Source organism: Periophthalmus magnuspinnatus, chromosome 16 (assembly GCF_009829125.3).
Source record: "Periophthalmus magnuspinnatus isolate fPerMag1 chromosome 16, fPerMag1.2.pri, whole genome shotgun sequence".
NCBI lineage: Eukaryota > Metazoa > Chordata > Actinopteri > Gobiiformes > Gobiidae > Periophthalmus > Periophthalmus magnuspinnatus.
This window is the reverse complement of record NC_047141.1, coordinates 4,872,036-4,893,625: the sequence shown is the minus strand read 5'-3', so window position 1 is coordinate 4,893,625 and position 21,590 is coordinate 4,872,036. Positions and strand designations below refer to the sequence as shown.

At 39.6% G+C, this 21,590-nt stretch overlaps 1 protein-coding gene and 1 non-coding gene across 2 annotated transcripts; both read left to right on the top strand.

Annotated features, from left to right (window-relative positions):
* Window positions 1-5,007: 5,007 nt before the first annotated feature.
* Window positions 5,008-5,089, top strand: trnas-aga (transfer RNA serine (anticodon AGA)). Its single transcript has one exon. It is a non-coding gene; the product is annotated as a tRNA-Ser (tRNA).
* Window positions 5,090-5,593: 504 nt separating this feature from the next.
* cfap418 (cilia and flagella associated protein 418) lies at window positions 5,594-9,966 on the top strand. Its single transcript, XM_033980837.2, has 6 exons — window positions 5,594-5,794; window positions 6,646-6,745; window positions 6,832-6,896; window positions 8,323-8,388; window positions 8,965-9,060; window positions 9,795-9,966. Exons 1-6 carry the CDS (start codon window positions 5,655-5,657, stop codon window positions 9,949-9,951), a joined length of 624 nt encoding a protein of 207 aa, XP_033836728.1. The 5' UTR covers window positions 5,594-5,654; the 3' UTR covers window positions 9,952-9,966.
* Window positions 9,967-21,590: the final 11,624 nt, after the last annotated feature.

Below are 21,590 nucleotides of genomic sequence, written 5' to 3'. Positions count from 1 at the left end.
AAGCCGCTTCTTCAGTTCTGGTCAGATGCTGGTGGCCACTGCCTTTTAAATCTAACTGAGGGGAGGGGCTAACTACACTGAAACTGTAAACGGCTATTGTCTCCAGTTTCAGCTAGCCAGAGAAAAGAAATGGTTTGAGAGAGGAGTTAAGGAAGCTATTTTTGTTAGGAAAGAGAATCCTTCCTTGAACAGAAATGGCATAATCTCTCCCCATCTATAACTCCATCCTCAGACCCAGAACAATGAGAACAATAGCAGGGTTGTTGAGGGCTGAATAGGGTAGTTTCAGCTGGAACTGGAGACAATAGATGTTTACAGTTTCAATGTAGTTAGCCCCTCCCCTCAGATAGATTTAAAAGGCAGTGGCCACCAGCATCTGACCAGAACTGAAGAAGCGGCTTGGATGAGCAGCGAAACGTCTTCACTCCTACAAGATTTGTCCAGGAGCAAACTGGTTTCATCCTGGTCCTGGTTTAGTCCAGTTGCTTCAGAGTTTAACTTCAACAAAATGACACAATACACATTTTATTTTAGATTATATTCACCTTATTCCGGACGTTGCCATGGGCGCCTCCATTGTTATTCAGGTTATATTATTTTGCATGGGGCTGCTAATCTTGACCGCAATTAAGTTCTATACAGATTAGAGCTGTTTTAAAGCCTCCCAGAGAGTTGGTGCAGTGTTGACTTGTTTGTCACATGAACATAGAATGTTTAACAGAAATTGACCTCATTTTATATTATATTTTAGTGGCAAAACTTTTCTCAAATTCTCCATTGGCATGAATGGGACTCCTTCTTAAATGGAAGTACCACCACGAAGAAAAGTTTAGTAGTTCGCGGTTTAGTAGCGTTTTGAGGCAAAAGTGGCGGGGCCGAATAAGGTCAATAAGGCAGCTTTATGTGGGTTTTGTGTCACACTTTATATTTCTGGGTTCATGACAAAATCTTATTATTTGAATGGTCAAATAATAAGATTTGGTTTAATGGTTTAATTTGCACCTCTCACCAGAAACAGAATCTGTGAATAGTCTGTTAAAATGTACATAAATGTTAAAATGTATGTATTGAAGATCTATGGGGTATTAACAGCGAACTCATAACATATTTAGTTCACCATGTTGCCTTTTCTTGTTTTGAAAATGCTATATTTGCCCAAAACAACATATTAACATGTTTTATAAGTTTTCATGGTTGACGCAGGCTTGAGGGCGGCACATTGGACAAATCTTACAGGTAAAGGGTTCGAATAGGGCCCGAGAGAGATCGCTAGATGACATCTTAAACCTCTTCTGACATGTTTTTGATGAGGGACCAACGTTACAACATGGACAAGGCTTAAAGTCAGTGTTGGATAACGCACCCTCAGATGAATGTTTTCACATGTTGATTTAATTTTTTTAATTTTTATTTTTTGTACATTTGGACAAAAATAGTTGAATGGTGTGAGTATTTTTTTTATCCTAATAAACTTTTTGGATTTCTCAATTTAGACTTTTATCTGATGGGACACACAAGTTCCAGATGACATGAAAGAGGAGATTACACTGTGCCAGTTAAAGTCAGAGTTGGTAGAGTAGCAAAACATTTTACTCAAGCATAGAGTACCTCAAAATTTTATTCAAGTAGAAGTACAATGTAGTGGTCAAATAAAAGTACTACGAGCCTGGGTTTGTCTGCGCAGGTGAATAATTGTCGTTCTCTTTGTTTTGGGTCTGAGGATGGAGTTATACAGTACATGGGGGGGGGGATGTCTAAGGCCCCCAAGCGTTAGCCAGTAGGCCCATTAAGGCTAAATGAATATGCTAAGTAGGTCTCAGGCACAGTTAATGTAGCTCAACAGACCTAGCCTACATACAGAAACTGTCCCCCCTTCTTATACAGAGGGACCACCACCTCGGTCTGCCAGTCCAGCGGTACTGTCCCTGACCGCCACGCGATGTTGCAGAGATGTGTCAGCCAAGACAGCCAGAGACTTACAATACTCGCAGAGTTCAGAGAAGTCAGAGTTCAACAAATCAACATCAGAACATGAGGCATTTTGAAAGTGTATCATTTCCATGAACAGTGCACCTGTTTTATCATTTATGTGTCTCCTTCAAACAACTGCAGGACCAGCCGCTGGTTTGGGAATAACAGACAAGTCAAAAAAGACACAGAAATGATCAGACAGAGCAACATCCACCACACTGACATTTGAAATATTTTCTCCTACTTTTGTAATGAGCAGTGTGTCCTCTGTTGTGGGTGGGCTCGCTGACATGCCGAGTCAGACCAAAGGACAGAACTGAGCTCTTTAGAGTTTCTGTCAAACACATTATCCACATGTACATTAAAATCACCTGTAATGACTAAACCATCAAAGTCTGTGCATACGACTGAAAGCATCTCAGTAAAATCCTTACTAAAACTCAGACAGTGCTGGGGAGGTTTGTATATGACTAAGTAAAATATGGAGGGGGATTTTTTTTTTTAAAACAATTTCAACATTTTAAAAGAAACACACTGAAAGATGAAAAACTCAGACCTAATTTACATTTTTTCTTTTATCTCCCAAACACTTAAATTTCCATTCACCAGTACAGCACCTCCATTGCTCATCCACCCACCTCTCAGTTTAGTTTTTCTAACCTGGAAACATGATGGGTGTTCATAGATGGGTGGGGAAAAACTTCATACCGTAGGATTCACTTATGTCGCATTTTAAACCTGATCAACATCTGAGACTGAATTCTGCTAAACAAGAATCCCATTGTTAGGCTTGTTCTATCAAAAATGACGACTGGATTTGATCAGTTCAAATCACAAAAAATGATTCCCCTAACAAATACAATCTAATACAGAGCTCTGGGGTCAGACCGGTGTCCCTAACAGCCTACATATGCACGACTTTAGTCAGGTGCTCTGACTTGCCTGCCTCTCCTTTGACCCAAAGGTAAAATACAACATGAATATGCAAATATTATGTTGAGCAGGTGGATGCCTTGGTGGAAAAAAAATACTTTTTATACTGGGTTGTATTGAGATTTAAGGTTAATACTTGGTCTTCAGTTTGTTTGAGTCAGTTTGTTTTAGTAGTTTTATCTTGTGTGTATGGCATTGGCTTTTGCAGTTGTTTCAATGAGCTGTAAAAATAAAGTTTGGTTTTCCTTTGGTTAACACGTATAGAAGACAAACTGTGTCAGTGGAAACATTCAGGTTATATTTAGCTTTCCTTTGTGTGTGATAGGCCTGTATGTGTGAGGGGGAGGATTGCATAGCACAAAGGAGGCTCATCTTAAACTACTCTGCATCCTCTGACCCGCTGCTCTGACCCTCTCCTCTGCATCCTCTACTCCATCTGCGCCTCTGATTCTCTCCTCTCCTCTTCTGACCTTCTCCTCTGCTCCTCTGACCTTCTCCTCTGCTCCTCTGACCCTCTCCTCTGCTCCTCTGACCTTCTCCTCTGCTTCTCTGACCTTCTCCTCTGCTCCTCTGACCCTCTCCTCTGCTCCTCTGACCTTCTCCTCTGCTCCTCTGACCTTCTCCTCTGCTCCTCTGACCTTCTCCTCTGCATACTTTGTACTGTGCTCTTACTTAAGGCTTCAATTTTTGATTAAACATTGACCACATTTGATTTAATTACTTTATTTTATCTTCAACCCTTTTCTAATTCAAATGTTTTGGGTTTTGAATTTTTATCAACTATTATCTGTGACTCGATTGCCTCGTTTGTTATTTATCGGTACAACTTTCTTAAATAACAAAATAAATCATCCATTCACATCCAAATACACTCTTGTGCACGGTTCCTTTAAGAATTAGGATTTTTCTTTCGATTCGGGCTTGTCTTTCTTTTGAGGCCAGAAAAAGGCTTGTGGCTGTCACTTTCATGTCAATGTTTGACTGTGGTGATGTGTTTTACATGAACGCTTCAGCTCAGAGCCTGCGAGCTCTGGACTCAGCTGACCACGGAGCTCTGAGGTTCATCACTGGCCTCAAAGCGCTTACACACCACTGTGTGATATACACTCGTGTGGGCTGGACGTCTCTGGCCACACGGAGACTCAAACACTTGTATCTACTTATATACAAATGTATTCTTGGTCAGCTTCCTTCGTACTTGCAAAGGCACATAGTTCAGAGAGATGCTGGTGCTACAGCCTTCGCTCACAGGATCTGTTTTTATTGTCTGTTCCCAGGGTTCGGTCTGAGTTTGGGAAAAAGGTTTTTCAGTTTTCTGCTCCTTGGGCCTGGAACCTATTACAAAATGACTTGAAATTAAAGGAGCTGGTCTCCTTAGATTCTTTTAAACATATCTTAAATAATAGGGATATAGAATCATTAGTGTGTAATTGTTTTAATTGAACCTGTTGAAGCATTCTGACCGATCTGTGTTTTTAAATTGTGTGTATATGTTTATGTTTTTTTGTAACTAAAACTGTGGCCTCTTGGCCAGGACGCTCTTGGAAAAGAGATTTTTAATCTCAATGAGTCTTCTTCCTGGTTAAATAAAGGTTAAATAAAATAAATAAAAGAAGTAGAAGTAGTTTTATCTTGTGTGTATGTGAACTTGCTTTTGCAGTTGTTTCAATGAGCTGTAAAAATAAAGTTTGTCTTCTAAAAATTCTAACTTCTCTGCATCATCTGCCCCTCTGATCTCTCCTCTCCTCCTCTGACCTTCTCCTCTGCTCCTCTGACCCTCTCCTCTGCTCCTCTGACCTTCTCCTCTGCTCCTCTGACCTTCTCCTCTGCATACTTTGTACTGTGCTCTTACTTAAGGCTTCAGTTTTTGATTAAACATTGACCACATTTGATTTAATTACTTTATTTTATCTTCAACCCTTTTCTAATTCAAATGTTTTGGGTTTTGAATTTTTATCAACTATTATCTGTGACTCGATTGCCTCGTTTGTTATTTATCGGTACAACTTTCTTAAATAACAAAATAAATAACCCATTCACGGCCAAATACAATCTTGTGCACGGTTCCTTTAAGAACGCTTTTCAGTGCCTCTCTCATTACGTGTTGTCGTGGCCGAGTGGTTAAGGCGATGGACTAGAAATCCATTGGGGTCTCCCCGCGCAGGTTCGAATCCTGCCGACAACGAAACATTTTCATTTTTTAAACAAATAATAAAAAGAAGCCAGCGCCCTAATTAAGATGTTATATGAAGGTTAGTCACAATAGGAGAGGAGGATAACTTAATAGGATAACTAATAATCGGTGTTTTTCAGTAACATAACAATATAATTCGCAGCTAACTAGCATGCTACATGGTGCCCCTCCGACCATAGTTTAAAATAAACTGGGCTATGTATTGGACTATATAGTGGCATAACAAAATTAGGCCACACACACACACGCGCGCGCGTATATATAATATAAACATTTAAAAAGAGACATTAATACTCCTCAAATTGAATGAAATTATTTGTGCAACCATAGTCTTAAAAAAATCTATGGGAAACACCTCTCATAATATTTTTTAAAAAAAATCAAATAAACACGCGTTTGTTGTTGTTTCATGTTTTGTCTTTAAGTTTGTCGTTTATCCGTCGGCGCCCTCTCGTGTCACTTCTATGGAGCACGTTACTTAGCAACGGTAAACTCTACGGCTGTAGCAGTAGCATGCTAGTTAGCTGTGATGCTAGGTCCCGGGTAAGTGGTGAAAATGGGCGATGATCTGGACACTTTACTGGACGAAGTGGAGCGGAAGTTCTGTGGAAAAGTGTCGTTATCCGCGGAGGATGCACACGGCGCAGGAGCGGGACAGAAGCACGAAAAACACGGAGACGAGCAGAGAAACAGAAGGTAAACATGGTGCTAACCTAAGTTAGCCGAGGTGCTAATAGAACTTGTATCAATAACTCTGATCCAACTAACAGAACCTGAAAATTCCACAGTCTTTGTTTTACGGAGTTTTAGTTCTGATGAAGCTGACAAAAGCGTAAATGTAAGATTGTTAAATTAAAATACAATATTGTTTGATTTTTGCAATTTTGCAAACGTTTATTGTTTTATTGACTAGTAATTTCTGATCTATAACACTTCACACTTAACTGGTACTCCATATAGGTTATTACAATTACAATATATTGTTCATAAACTTTGCATCAATTGTCTTGTTTAACACAATTTACACCCATTTTCTTTATTAGGATTTGATCTTTGACACTAGGCTTGCCAAAAATATTGAAAATCCGATACTAATCGATGCTAAAGCTAGAATTCAAACTAGATACACATTGTACGCTGGTATGGATACTAAAAAAGTCACATTCACGGGACAGAAATGAACCTTTCCTGGTATATTTTTAGAATGATCTTGAGCTGTATCTTTCACAAGTATAAGACAAATAGACTAGTACACACACACAGACCATTATGTACCTACTGGACACTGAGGGATTACACACATATAATGGCACATGGGAATATGAAAGTACTGTACTACCATTTAATGTGGAAAATCACATTCTATTGTCTAAAGAAAGAGTGTTTTTATCATCATTGGGGTATCAGAATCAGTTTTGAATATCGAACCTATTCCTTAGTATTGAAATCAAGTTTGAAATTTTAGTATTGTGACAACACTACTGTACAGAAGATCTTGTATTAGCATTCTTTACATTTTTGTATCTAATTTTTGACTTTTGTTTTAGTTCCAAGTGTAAAGTCCCAGTGACAAGTGACAGTGATGATCTTGATGCTTTTATAGACAAGCTACTGGAGGAAGGCTCTGGGGCATTCGCTCCTGCAAAAGTCAGTGAACACAAATATTTACCACTCAGAATATATTTCAGAATGAGGTGAATTGAGTGATGTCATACTTTTATTTAATCAAACAGACAGAAACCTCCTCCAAAGGCGCTGCTGTTGTGAAGAAACTATCCAGTCATTCCGGGGGTAGAAAGTAAGTCTGTTTTTCACTGCAGTGGATTTATTTTGTATCATACACTTAATAATGCATTGATTGAACCTGTAATTACATTGATTATTCAAACTGAGCATAGCAGAAACAAACATCTTCTTAAAAAATGTGTCTATGACAGATTTGACTACTCATTTTACTAAAACACAGTTAAGAGCATTATATTTTTAAGATTTTACTAAAAATAGAAAATTCCTAGTTTGGCCATTTTTTTTGTTTTAAAATTGTACTTTCTTTACTTTAATTTACTGGAAATCATGACGCCACACTAGAGGATTCTAAAACTGTTACCTAGCAAGTAGAGATTGTCAGATTATAGGGGCTTTCATGGCCAAGGCCGATACTGATTGTTTATAATAAGCTCTGTCGATATTTTTGGGCCGATTTTGATTATTTTCCCCACATTCTGATCTTTAAATTTACTACAAACTACCCCCAAGCCTTTTTTTTTTTATCCCAAATCTTAAAGAGAGCTGTGTGTCACATTTTGTACAGTTATCTCTTTATATTAAAGTGTTAATATAAAGGATTGTGTGTATTTTTTAGGCAGCAGATTGACCAAAACAAAATATCGATCTGTGCTGGAGGTTTAAGGCAGATAGCCGATACGCTACAAAGGTCAAATATTGCCCCGATATATACATAGGTCTGTCTCCAGTAGCAACCATGTAGTACAATTAGCCAAAACTCCTCTCATGTACACAGACATTAATATTTCACAGATAAGATTATAAGAAAACATCTTTATTTTGTTGAAATCCTGTTTGAATTATAAGATTTTTTTATTTTATTTTTTTGTAAAATGTGTTGAACTTTTGGACAGAGTTCTCCCAGTGTGATGTCATCAATTTAGAATAAAACTCTCTACTTCCTGTAATTTTTAACATATTTTTCAGTTTCTTGGTTTGTGTAAAACTATAATTTATATTAGCAACAACCTATCCCAGCAACTTAAGTAGAAATGAGAGAATCATTAAAACCTGTCATATGCAGTTATAGGTTTGCCCATATGAAATTAGACCCACTAACCTGTCACTGTCAATCCTGGATTAATTTGGCGTCAGGTTTTGTCCCAGTTTAGATCTGGTTCTGATTTTGTTCCAGTTTAACCCATGTTTAGTTTTGCTTAGTACTCATTGGACCTGCTTCAGTAGTTGTAGTTGCCTATAGTTCCTGGTGCAGGAATAATTTTTATGTGTTCAACAGCTTTTATACCCTTAAAATAATAACAAAACAGACTAGGTTAAGGTAACAGAATGGGCCTGAATCATAATGTAGAAATAAGAAATAAGAAATATTATGAGCTCACCCTATTCGAAAGTCCAACATCCACTGATAAATGTTGTGTATTTTATTGTTTCCTCATATATGTTTTATTTTCTCTTAATTTCCTCTGGCTCTGGTCCAGATGTTGTCCAGTTTTCATTGGAGGCAGTTCAGTCCAAAGTGGAATCGGAACAGCAACATCTAAAAGGTGAGAGACGTCTGCCGTTAGCCCCATAAGATACATCTATAACTTATTTAGCACTAGTACGGAAACTGCATAAATTAGACACTAGTTATAATCTGATCAATAAAAACACATTTGTCTAGTTAAATGAAGGGTTAAACTATTAGAAAAATGCCTTCCTTGCCTGTAAATTTCTCCTGCATTTTGGCTGAATTTTTCAGAGCTGATGATTTAGGAACACCTGTGTTTTTTTTAACTTTTATTTAATCTTTTTTCCCCCCATAAACCGCCACTTAACTCATGTAAACTATGATAAATATTTAGCACAGATACTATCCCAACAAACCAGGTCAGAATTAGAAAAACATGAAAATCTGTCATATGCAATAAAAAAAAAAATAAAAAAAAAAGTTTTAACTCAGCACAAACATAGTCACATTTGTTCCTCCGTCTTGCATCTGCTCCAAACCACAGAGGATTGGCCGTATGTCTCTCCATTAAACACCACTCTGCTCACAGTTGGATCATTAGCTCAGCTCTAAGATTATATGTCATCACAGAAATGTCTTTGTTAACCCCAGACGCTCCTCCTCTCCTCAGGTCATGTGATCAGTTGCGGTGCACGTCATGTGACTTCGGCGTCCTGGTGTTTGACGACTGTGAGTGGGACCGGAGCTGCGATTACCTCTTCTTCAGGTGAAGGAAAACAATCACAACTGGAGAATTCACTCAGGGAACGTAAAGATGCACTGTGTAACTTTTCTGGTGAAGAGTCTGCTTGTTTGTGTAGCAGGGATCTGCAACTTTTCTCCTCCGATGAGCTACTTTTACAAAACGAAAGTGTCAGAGAGCTACTCGTTTTAGCGCTTGCAAGAAACTATTAAATATTTATTAGTACACAAAGTTAGACATCTAAAGTATACAGTTACAAGGAATCAAATTTGAGTATAATTCAGAAATGCCTTTTGTGGAGAGGTGACCCCACACTGTTAGGATGAATATTTATTAAGGTATTTCTACAGCTTTAATGCCAAACTGTGGAAAATTATAGACAAATGCATGGAGACAAGCAAGTCTTTTAGAAACACAAGTGTAAAATAATTAAAGACGTGGGGTTTTTAAATGACTTTTGGACACTATAGCTTCAATTGTGCAAGTTTAAACAGCTTTAAGAAATGTATATGTTTGATCATTATGTAAAAGTAATTCTGTCCTGAAGTCCAGTTTTCCCACTCTTCTCTTCCTTTGTCAGTCTAATATCTGTGTTCTCTCTCTCCTCTTTTCTCTCTCTGCTCTGGAACACACAAACCCTGCATATTTAGCCTCAGTTCTTCTCTCAAACTGAAAACACTCTGTTCCACATTGTGATGTCATCATGCGGTAATACAGGAAGTAACATTATAACATGGCTTTTTTCTTTCTCTACTCAGGAACAACGTGCCGGAGCGCTTGAAGCTTCAGCCAAAACTGAGGAGGAGACATGGGGCCAGGTCGTACTGCTGTCAGTGCCACTGGACCTCTGTCAGCGAGCTGAAGGAGCTGACGCCACCGCTGACATGGGTGTGTGCCGGGAAACACCAGGACTGAAACAGGTCGGAACCAGGTCTGAACATGGGACTGAACCAGATCTGAACCAAGTTTAAACCAGGACAAAACTGCCTGAGCAAGAGACTGAACCGGGTATAAACCAGGTCTGAACCAGGTGTGACCCAGGATTGAACCAGGACTGGACCATGTCTAAACAATGGCCTAAAGTAAACCAAGGCTGAACTAGGTTTGAACAAGGGACTAAACAGGGTCTGAGCCAGGTCTAAACTAGGACTGAACCAGGTCTGAACCAGGTCTGAGCTGGGTCCAAACTAAAAGACTGAACCAGGACCAAACCAGAGAGCTGGGCACCTGCTTCACTGTAGTGTCTCATGTTTTATTTTGTGAATCATTTAAGTATTTTTTACTAAACACATAAACTAAACCAGTGGTACTGGTGAGTACCACTGGTACTCACCAGTGGTGAGTACCAGTGGTACTCACCACTGGTACCACTGGTACCAGTGGTGAGTACCACTGGATGGATGGATGGACATAAACTAAACTACAGGTTTAGATTGCAGATCATTTAAATTAAAAAAATAAAACACAACACATATTTTCTCTTGTATTTTATTTAAGACGCACTTGTAGATGCAGGTTTTGGTCAGATAGAGCTGCTTGGTCAGTTGAGGATGTCATAGTTTCAGTTGGTGGGTGGGGCCTAAATAACTCAATGGGAGATTCACTGTAAGATTAAAACAGACTTCTGACCCACAAATGTTAAACCTTATCATAACTTGCTTGGGACTGGCTCCACAAACCTGTTCTATTAATCTTACTGACAGAGAAGACATTGACTTTGTGCCAGTTTTTGTTTCATGTGGATAGGCCCAGTAACGACAGAGATATTAAACATCTGAATCTGACAGTAAACTCCACCTGAGGATTCTGACCTGTTTCCAGCTCAGGTTAAACCACTGATACTTTGCAACTAATGTCATCAACATTCTCTGGAGGGTGAAGCTAACTGGAAGCACTGCTCTTTCTGAAGCTCTGTCACTCAAGTTAGATTTTAACCTGAGCCCTCTTTTTTAACACTAAAGAGCTGACTTAGCTGGATCTACAACAGGAGCGCTAGCTAGCATTAGCCAACATTTTTTCAGTTAGTCACCTTTTTGTTGAAAATCAAATTCCTGAACAGGACCATGAACACTCGGATTGATCACAGGCTCCTGAAAATGTGCCGTTTAAATCCATTTTGTATTTTTTCTTGAGTTTTCAGACTGTTATACAACTTTTTTGGCAGTGTTGGCTAATGTGTCCATTGTGTTACCGTGGTAATTGCTGACTGCCTGTGATCATTACGAGCGCTCATGGTCCTGTTTGCTGAAAAACTGTTGGCTAATGCTAGCTAGCTTGTGACTGTAATTTTATGTGTGAGAGACTTGTTTAACAGCACAAATCATCTCACCTGTTGTAGTTTCAGCTCGGTAAGTTCTTTATGGTCAGATTGTGTTAATACAGAGTAGTGCTTTCAGTTGGCTATGGCTCAGCCCAGCTGTGGTTCTTTGGTTCAACTATTGTTGTTCTCGTCGACTCCGCTTGCTGGACACTGTTTCCAGGTCCTGAGATCTCTTACAGCATCGTCCACCATGTTCAGGAAACGGTCACAGGTTCGGATCACCGACCCTGGACAAACTTTGAGAGCCCACTCGGCCAGAGTCCCCTTCTGCAACACAAAACAAGCGCACCTCCATATGAGTGTTGCACAGGGAATCACAGTCAAAACCCCCATCCTAATTTGAAACTGTCACAGTGATCAAAATGTAGAGGCCGTGTGTAAAAGCTGCTAACGCTGTTGTTTAGAGCTGTACAAACATGTTCTTGTGTTAGTTTATCCGTTAAGATTTCAGTCTTCTCTGAAATGTTCCTGGTTGTGTTTATGTTAACTTTGAACCAAAGCTTAAAATATATCTCTATAGTCACATTTTGTTCCAGCATTGTCCAACCCTTATTGGTGGTTTTCAGGTTGTAGAATGTGATGATGTCATACTCTGAGATGAGGTATAGATTACATAGTACTTTACCCTGAAATATATAAAAAAGAAAAATGTGTTAAAATGTTAAACCTCATTTCTATTATTGACTGGACCCTAAAAATTACTATATTACAACAGAAATCTGCATTTTAACTACATAAATTTTAGCTGCCCCCATCTGCATTAAATATTACTGTCCTATAGAGTGTTGTGATGACCTAAACCAGGTCCACATCACTATGTTTGTGCATTATACAATGCGGTGTGTTGTACAGGGGCGCAATTACACATGTGCATTTACAGGTGTGTTTTTTACCTGTTGCATGAACTTCTCTTTAAAGCGTATATGTGTGTGTGTGCGTGTGTACATAGGTATATATTGTACAGGTGTGTTGTATCTGTTCCATGAGCTTCACATTACAGTGTGTGTGTGTGTGTGCGCGCGCGCACGTGAAATCCCTCCCTCAAAATGTGAAATCTGTCAACTGGACAAAAAGTTGTATGAGTGAAGACGTTTCGCTTCTCATCCAATCCGCTTCTTTAGTTCTGGTCAGATCACTGGTGGACGCTGCGTTCTGTCTGAAGGGAGGGGCTAACTACACTGAAACTAAAAACACCTATTGTTTACAGTATCTGTGTGTAGGCTCGGTCTAATGAGCTATATTAAGTGCGCACTGTGCCAGAGTTATACTTGGCATAATCATTCAGGCCCTTACTGGGTGTTTTCACACCCACTAAGGGCCTGGTTAGCCCTATTGTTTTCTTTGTTTTGCTTTGGGTCTGAGGATGGAGTTATAGATGAGGGAAAGATGATGTCTGAGGCTCCCATTCCTGCTCAAGGAAGGATTCTCTTTCCTAACAAATATTCCTTCTTTAACTCCCCTCTCAACCCATTTTTTTTTTCTGGCTAAGATCTGAACTTCACTATCTTCAAAGCAGTGGTTAGTGTCTTTGAGATGGAGCTGTACAACAGATTGGGGTCCTGAGCTGCTCTTGTGATGGTGTTTTGCTTTTTTGTTTCTCCAGTATAACGCTCACTGCACTCTTCACTACACTGAATGCAGTAGACCACATTGCTTTGTTTGTAGTTAGCCCCTCCTTTCAGATAGATATAAAGCAGTGTCCACCAGCAACCAGAACTGAAGAAGCGGCTTGGATGAGCAGTGAAATGTCTTCACTCCTACAACGTTTTGTCCAGTTGACAGATTTCACATTTTCCTTTAACCATTGTGCAGGTGTCTTCTGTACCTTATGGTGTGTGTGTGTCCTGTATCTGTTGCATGAGCTCTTTAAAGTGTGTGTGTGTGTGTGTGTGTGTGTGTATGTGGGGGTGTGTGTGCGTGTGTGCGTGTCTGTCCTGTACCTGTTGCATGAGCCTCTTATTGAAGCGTATGTATGTGGCCGTCTGCTCACAGTTGTTGTCGAGGATGTCGTAGTCTCCACAGTTCTCATTCATCTCCTTAATTCTCGCCATAATTTTGTCATCTCTGGTTTCTTCTGTTTCAAAGTCGTACTCTTCCTGTGGAAGACACCTCAATGAAAACTCCAACACAGACAAAAATATTCTCTTTTAAATCTTAAGTTACCGCTTTCTGTATGTCCTTTCCTTTCGACAGCTCCCCAAACCTGCAGCCGTTTGGTTCATCTGAATCACATGCAACATATTCACAGAGGCAGTCAAGTCTAAAACCAGGACTAAACCAGGACTAAATTAGGACTAGATCAGAATAAACCAGGATTAAATCAGGACTAAATCAGGATAAACCAGGACTAAACCAAGACAGGTCTAAAAAGGGCTAAAACAGGTATAAAACCAGGACAAATAAGGACTAGGACTAAACTAAGTCCAAGTCAGGACTAAACCAGGATTGACCAGTAATGTAAAGTGTGTCATAGTACAGTAGTGTTACATATTGTGTGTCATAGTACAGTAGTGTTACATATTGTGTGTCATAGTACAGTAGTGTCACATATTGTGTGTCATAGTACAGTAGTGTCACATATTGTGTGTCATAGTACAGTAGTGTCACATATTGTGTGTGTCATAGTACAGTAGTGTCACATATTGTGTGTGTCATAGTACAGTAGTGTCACATATTGTGTGTGTCATAGTACAGTAGTGTCACATATTGTGTGTGTCATAGCACAGTAGTGTTACATATTGTGTGTCATAGTACAGTAGTGTTACATATTGTGTGTCATAGTACAGTAGTGTTACATATTGTGTGTCATAGTACAGTAGTGTTACATATTGGTCATACACTCCCAGCGATGGAATATGTCCTGGTTCTCTTTCCTCTTCACACCCGGGATTGTCACTTTTCCCACATACACCACGTAGTGTTTTCTCAGGACGCTCCCGCTGCTCCCACACACACGGCTCATGGTGGACGAGATGATGTCTCCAAACTTAAACTGAAAAACAACAGTTTTAATGGCCTCTCCCAGCATCCCCCTGCATCTGCCGCCCTTTCGTTCATTACCCAAAGCTCATGATCATAGGGGAGGGTAAGTGCAGAGATCTAAACCAGGACTAAACCAGGACTCTACCAAGAAAAAAAACAGCAACCATAGGTGAGAGTAGGATTGTAGATCTACGTTTACACTGTTGAGATTACACTAGACTGAACCAGGACCGAACCATGTCTGAACCAGCTTTAAACCGGGATGATACCAGAACTAAACAGGACTAAACCAGGACTGAACCAGGACTACACCAGATCTGAACCAGCTAGGACTAAACCAGGGGCTAAACTAGGGACAAAGTCAGATCTAAACCATGAGCCAGACCAGAGGCCACCAGTGTGTGTGTGTGTGTGTGTGTGTGTGGAGAGTACATACAGTTGACGGGTCAGTCTTCTTGGCCTGTAACATAAAATATATGTTTATTGTTGTTAATATAAAACCTGTTTTTTTACAGGGCTCATTAGTTGTTTTGTTGTTTACATTTCCATCCTGTGGATTGGGGCCTGCTCGAATTACAGCAACAGAGACGAGAAGCAACGCAAGCACCAGACAAGGTCTCATCTTCAACTCTGGAAAACAAGCAATTTAACACAAACACGAATATATCAGACTAAATAAACCAGGACTAAATAAACCAGGACTAAACCAGGACTAAACCAGGACTAAACCAGGACTAAACCAGGACTAAACTAGGACTAAACCAGGGCTAAACCAGGACTAAACCAGGACTAAACAATGACTAAACCAGGACTAAACCAGGACTAAACCAGGGCTAAACCAGGACTAAACCAGGACTAAACAATGACTAAACCAGGACTAAACTAGGACTAAACCAGGACTAAACCAGGGCTAGACCAGGGCTAGACCAGGGCTAGACCAGGACCAAACCAAGACTAAACCAGGGCTAAACCGGGACTAAACTGGGACTAAACCAGGACTGAACCAGGACTATACAAGGAATAAATGGGGCTAGAACGGGGACTAAATCGGGGCTAAACCCAGACTAAACTGACACTAAAGCGGAACTAAAATAGGACTAAACTGGGACAGAACTGGCACAGAACTTAGACAGAAACTTGGGACAGAACCGGGACTAAACCAGTTCTAAATCAAGATTATACTGAGACTAAATCAGGACTATACCAGGACTAAAACAGAACTGAACCAGGACTAAACCAAGACTAAATCAGGAATATACCAGTACTAACCCAGGACTAAAGTAGGACGAAAACAGGGTAAAAACAGGACTAAACTAGGACTAAACCAAATCTGAACCAGGATTAAACCAAGGTAAAACTAGGACTAAGCCAACTTTAAACCAGGACAATAAACCAGGAGTAAAACTAGGACTAAATCAGCTTTAAACTGGGATGATGCCAGGACTAAAACTGGGATCATACCTGGACCATACCTGGACCATACCTGGACCATACCTGGACTAAACCAGGACTAAACCAGGACTAAACCAGGACTAAACCAGGACTAAACCAGGACTCACCTGTGGCGTGGTTCTCAGGCTGCAGACTGGAGCAGAGTCCTTATATCCTCCAGGGGGAGCTCTAATCAGCTCGGCTTCATTTGAATGGACAGATAATGCACTTTATCTGAACTGGACCCAGAGGTCACAAATCCACAAAAACAAAGGAACTCAACTGATGTGACATACGCCAGGCTCAAACAGGAGCCCGTCACCGCTCATGGCCTTATATGGACTGTCATGTTATTATCAGAGCTCAAGCAAGAATACTGTTACTTCGATAAAAATATTAGTCAAGTGGGATTAAAAGTATGCTGCTAGAAAATGCTGTTTCTTAAAAAAGTTACTCAAGTAAATGTAACAGAGTACCACCTACCTCTAGTTCTTATGCTCTTTGTTATGCAGAGGAGGGCCATACCTTTATTTTTAATCAGGTACAAACTCATTAATCGTACAAAGAAAAGATGCTCTGTAGCTAATGCCACTTTCCATCTGCAGTATTGAGCACATTATTAGGTCTACATAAAGACAAAGAGTTCAAGCTCCATCCAGCAGCCTTTTCAACTTGATGGAACTGTTTTGTTTGCTCGAGTAATATATAGTACAGTGTAACAGTACTCTTACTCGAGTAATCTATAGTACAGTGTAACAGTACTCTTACTCAAGTAATCTATAGTACAGTGTACCAGTACTCTTACTCAAGTAATCTATAGTACAGTGTACCAGTACTCTTACTCGAGTAATCTATTGTACAGTGTAGCAGTACTCTTACTTGAGTAATCTACTGTACAGTGTAGCAGTACTCTTACTCGAGTAATCTATTGTACAGTGTAGCAGTACTCTTACTCGAGTAATCTATTGTACAGTGTAGCAGTACTCTTACTCGAGTAATCTATAGTACAGTGTAACACTCTTTCTTTAGACAATATACTGTGATTTTCCACATTAAATAGTAGTACTTTCTTTTTCCATGTGTCCTTATATCTGTGTACTCCCTCAGTGTGCAGTAGTGAGTCCATGGGTCTATACTAGTCTATGTGTCTTGTACTTGTTCTGATACAGCTTGTGATAGAAATTTAAGTATAGTCATGTTGTGTATTTTAAAAGCATTTAATCTGTGTCAGTCTGCCAGACCCAGACGAGACATTAACATGTGTGAAGCTCTGTCTCCATCCCACAAGAAACTCGCTGTTGTTCTACCTGTTTAAGTGTAAAAGTTCATTATCATATGGGTGTGAAACAAAGTCACTCTGATTTGAAATGTATGTAGCATTGTCATTCTGGTATAAAATAGTGAGAGCTCAGATGCTCGGAAGGTGGAAGGTGGCTGGTGGGTGGTGGGTTGGTTGTTTGGAACTTAGAGGGAGAGGGGAACTGGGGCAGAGGCCGGGAGGCTACCAGTCTGTGGCCAGGGCAGGCCTGGGCCCTGTCCTGTCTGTATCTGCTGTAACAAAATAAACCTTTTTTCCTGTATTGCAAAACTCACCGAGCTTTGTAAATGGATTACTTTTCATCTAGAACTGTAATTTTTCCACAACAATAATGGTGTCAGAAGAGTGGGATCCACGAGTGGTCGTCCAGAACACAGTGAAGATGGGATTTTGTCTTCCTTTTGGTTTCTGTCCTGATGCATGAGTCTTTCGAACAGGAACATGGACGGACATTGGTTTCTGTCCTGGATCACCACCGCTGGATTCGAACAAGGTTTACTTGGTGAGCTTTCCCAATACAGACTTCTTTCCATTTGTAAAGGAAATCTTCATCTACAAAGAGTGGTAAATCAAAGGAGAATGTATTTTGGAAATGCAAAATGCTTAACTAAATATACCCAACAGCCATAGTTCTGATCCTATACCATTTTTGATTCATCTCACAACTTTTCAGTCTTTTTGGGTCCAAAATCTCATGTGTGTACCACCATGTTGCCCTAACAACGTGCTGCTAATACAATCCAAGCAACAATGGCTCTCCACCACTCCTGATTTCCTCACTTTTGGGACTACTGGAAGTTACGAGTGCTAAAACATCTAAAATGGGGAGCAAAACTTCAAGGGAGTATTCCCCTCCAGGACGCCCCATCGTTGATTTTATTAGAAGAAAACATGGAGATAAGAAGTCTTCAGAATTTGGTGCATTCAGTTTAAAAAATTTTCATGCATTGGAAAACAAATTATGTGAAATTGAAGTCGAAATGAGAGAAAAAATAACATTTTTGATTTAAAAAAAAATTCGAAAACATCGAAAATTACAAGGAATGTTTAAAAATGTGGAAAGACGAAGCTGAAGTCAAAATCAGAAAAACTATGCACAAGCCTCTTCTCTTTGAAGATGCAACTGAAATGTGTGAACTGAAACTGCCCCACGCGCAGAACTCTTTGTCTCAACAGTTGACTGTACTGAAGTTTGATCCAGATCTGAACAACCCCCATCCAACCTGTCTCTCTGATCCTTCACCAAATAACTCTACAACACAGGACAGTAATGGACACGTGAAAATACAGATGGAAACAAGCAAAGTGAGCTGTGCTGAAGAAGACACAATGTACTCTATGCCAATGGTTGAAGTCTCTGGTCCACAAGGTTCAACATTAGTTTTCCGCCCTTGGATTTCTTCTGAAATATCTGCAGCATCTCAACATCTGCCCAATCCTACAGCATCAGGTCAGACTTTTGCTAAAGAACTTATCACTTTTTGTCAAGATTTCAAACCTACTATGAGTGAACTAAGGAGAGTATTAATCCTGAAAATGAAACCTACTGAATGGCACAAAATAGCTGATCAACTTCAAAACACTGAACTGCGATGCAATCATGTTGATTGGAAACATGACTCCAATGCTTTGTATAGAGAAGCTGTGACACAGCTATCACAAAAGCCTTTCCTGCCTCTATCGATACTGACAAAATCCAATTCTGCAAACAAAGAGACACTGAGGACCCTGAAGAGTTTCTCACACATTTTACAGAAGTATATAACACCCACAGTGGATTTACAAGACCTGATCACATAGGTGTGACTCGTGATGTTTGGGAAACATATTTGTGTAACTATTTCATTAATGGACTAAAAACAGACGTTTCTTCAGCTGTGAAGAAAACCTGCATTGGCTGGAAAGCTGCTCACCTAACTGAACTGAAAAGACACGCCACACATGCATATGAACAGCTTAACAGAAAGAAAATAATGAAGAAAGAAAGAATTCAGAAACAACTGCATATGGCAGCAGTGACTATGTACAATAAGACCCAACAACATGAAAATCACCGAGTGAATTCACAATTACATAGACAACTACAGACTCATCAGCCAACACATAAGCAGAGCAAATATGGGAGAGAGCCCATCGAAAGAACAAGAGAAGATTTTCCAATGAACCTTGTTTCATCTGTTGTCAAGCTGGACATTGGAGACGGGAGTGCCCTCTACACCATAAGCCCTGTGCATTTTAAAGGTGCACGGGTTTAGTTGTACTACTTTTTGCTTTGTATTATATCTAGTATTGGGACATACTTGAATTTATTCTCCAGAGTGAGGTTTAGGAGTCATTACAGTTAAGTACCAAACAGTCATGGGTGAAATTCCCCTCTAGTTGTAATGAGCTAGTAAACAGTCAAACGGGTGAAAGTCCCTGCTATTTAGCGAACAGTCACTAGGTGAAACTCCTATCTAGGGTTACTAACTGGTAAAAGGCAAAAGGGTGAGAATCCCTGTGTAGTCGAGTATAAGGACAGATGAACTTTTTTCATGAGGGAGAGTAAATTCAGAAGAATGAAGATATTATGTGATAGCAAAATGCAGACAAATATAAATGTACGTAATGTCAACAGTATGCTCTAATTCACTCGCAATGTTAAGTGTGAAAAAAAAGAAAAAAAAAAGTAAAGAAAAAAAAAGAAAAAAAATGAAAAAGAAAAACAAAACAAAAACTGAAAAAAAAAAAAAAATCTGAAAAAAAAAAAAGCAAATGGTTAAGTACAGAGTGTGACACAAGAAGTGAACTGTACATTTGTGTGTCCTTAGACCTGATCAGCCAAACTGTGTGGTGTGAATTATGTGACATAAGAAATATGTGTGTAACAGCTAAACCATTGTAAACTTTGTCAACAAGAAAATGACAGGATGCAGTTTCAACTGATCCACTCATTGTCTACATTTCTTTGTTTCTTTATATTTCCTTTTTGAAAAATGTTGTATTTTTTTGTGTTTTTTGCCTCATCACTGCAGTGAGTTTAATGACATTCATGTCCTAAGAAAAGTCCAGCTGATACCAAAAAAAACCCTCCTCAATTGTAATTAGAAAGAAGAAACCAAATTCTGCCATGAATTCCCAAAAATCTTAAAGAGCTCTCTTAAAAACAAAATGAAGGCCTAATCAAAGGTAATAGTGATCACAAATCCAAACTGACTTGACTGACTTGACCATCCTTGACGACTAAGCGCCTGCGATTTTGTTAATTTTTTTTTTTTGTTACAGGAGATGCGGATGCTGCATAATTTCTCTTCTTTTTTCTTTACATGTTCCTATGAAATAATCACACACTAACAACACTAACAACTAACCAATAACAGTTTTGGGCTTCACAAAATGTTTATTCCAGCAACAGTAATTTGACTGTTCTCTTGCAGCAGAAGACAACTAAGCCAAAAGTGACACATGTATATATAGATATATAAATGTGTCAAAGGGGGGATGTTACAAATTTAATTTTAGTTTTCAAAACTGGATTGTGTGAAAATGGTGTTATCATTTAGAGACTGTTTTCCATTAACTACAAGACCTGTAACCTGACAACATCTGAAGCAGGAGATAATTTTCCTTCTAGACTTGAACCAAAAACACTTCCTGAGCAGGAGGACACATGGTCTTCTCCTGGGCAGGAGGACACATGGTCTTCTCCTGGACTGAATCAGACCTACATCATTAAAACCATTCTGCTGTTTCAATGTCACCGGAGAAAAATTTCAGGAAAATTCAGCTATTCACTTCTTTTCATGTGACTCAGAAGAACTCGACTTGTTCCTCGTGTCCCCAACCACAGCCCTGAAATCGACACATGGGCTGAAGGACAACTCCAGAGACGAGCTGCGGCCAGAGAGACGCCGAGCTGCGTGTGGACGGAGAGAACAGCCATGTGTGGTCAGAGGGAGGACAAAGGGACAGAGGACAGGTGATGAGAAAGATTTAACTGAACAGCGCCACCATCATGTTAAAACAGCAGTCACTGTCTGACTACAAATCATATTGGATAAGGACAAACTGAACTGAACACAACAATGAACTGTTGAATTTCCCTCCATCTCAGTCAACAATAATGGATCTGTTTTGGATCCACAATAATGAATGTTTTTGTGCATGTTCTGTTTGTGATGATTGTTTATGAAGTATGATTAATGAATAATCAAAAGGGAGAAAGTGTGATAGAAATTTAAGTATAGTCATGTTGTGTATTTTAAAAGCATTTAATCTGTGTCAGTCTGCCAGACCCAGACGAGACATTAACATGTGTGAAGCTCTGTCTCCATCCCACAAGAAACTCGCTGTTGTTCTACCTGTTTAAGTGTAAAAGTTCATTATCATATGGGTGTGAAACAAAAGTCACTCTGCTTTAAAATGTATGTAGCATTGTCATTCTGGTATAAAATAGTCAGAGCTCAGATGCTCGGGGTGGTGGCTGGTGGGTGGTTGGGTGGTTGGTTGAGACTTGGACTTAGG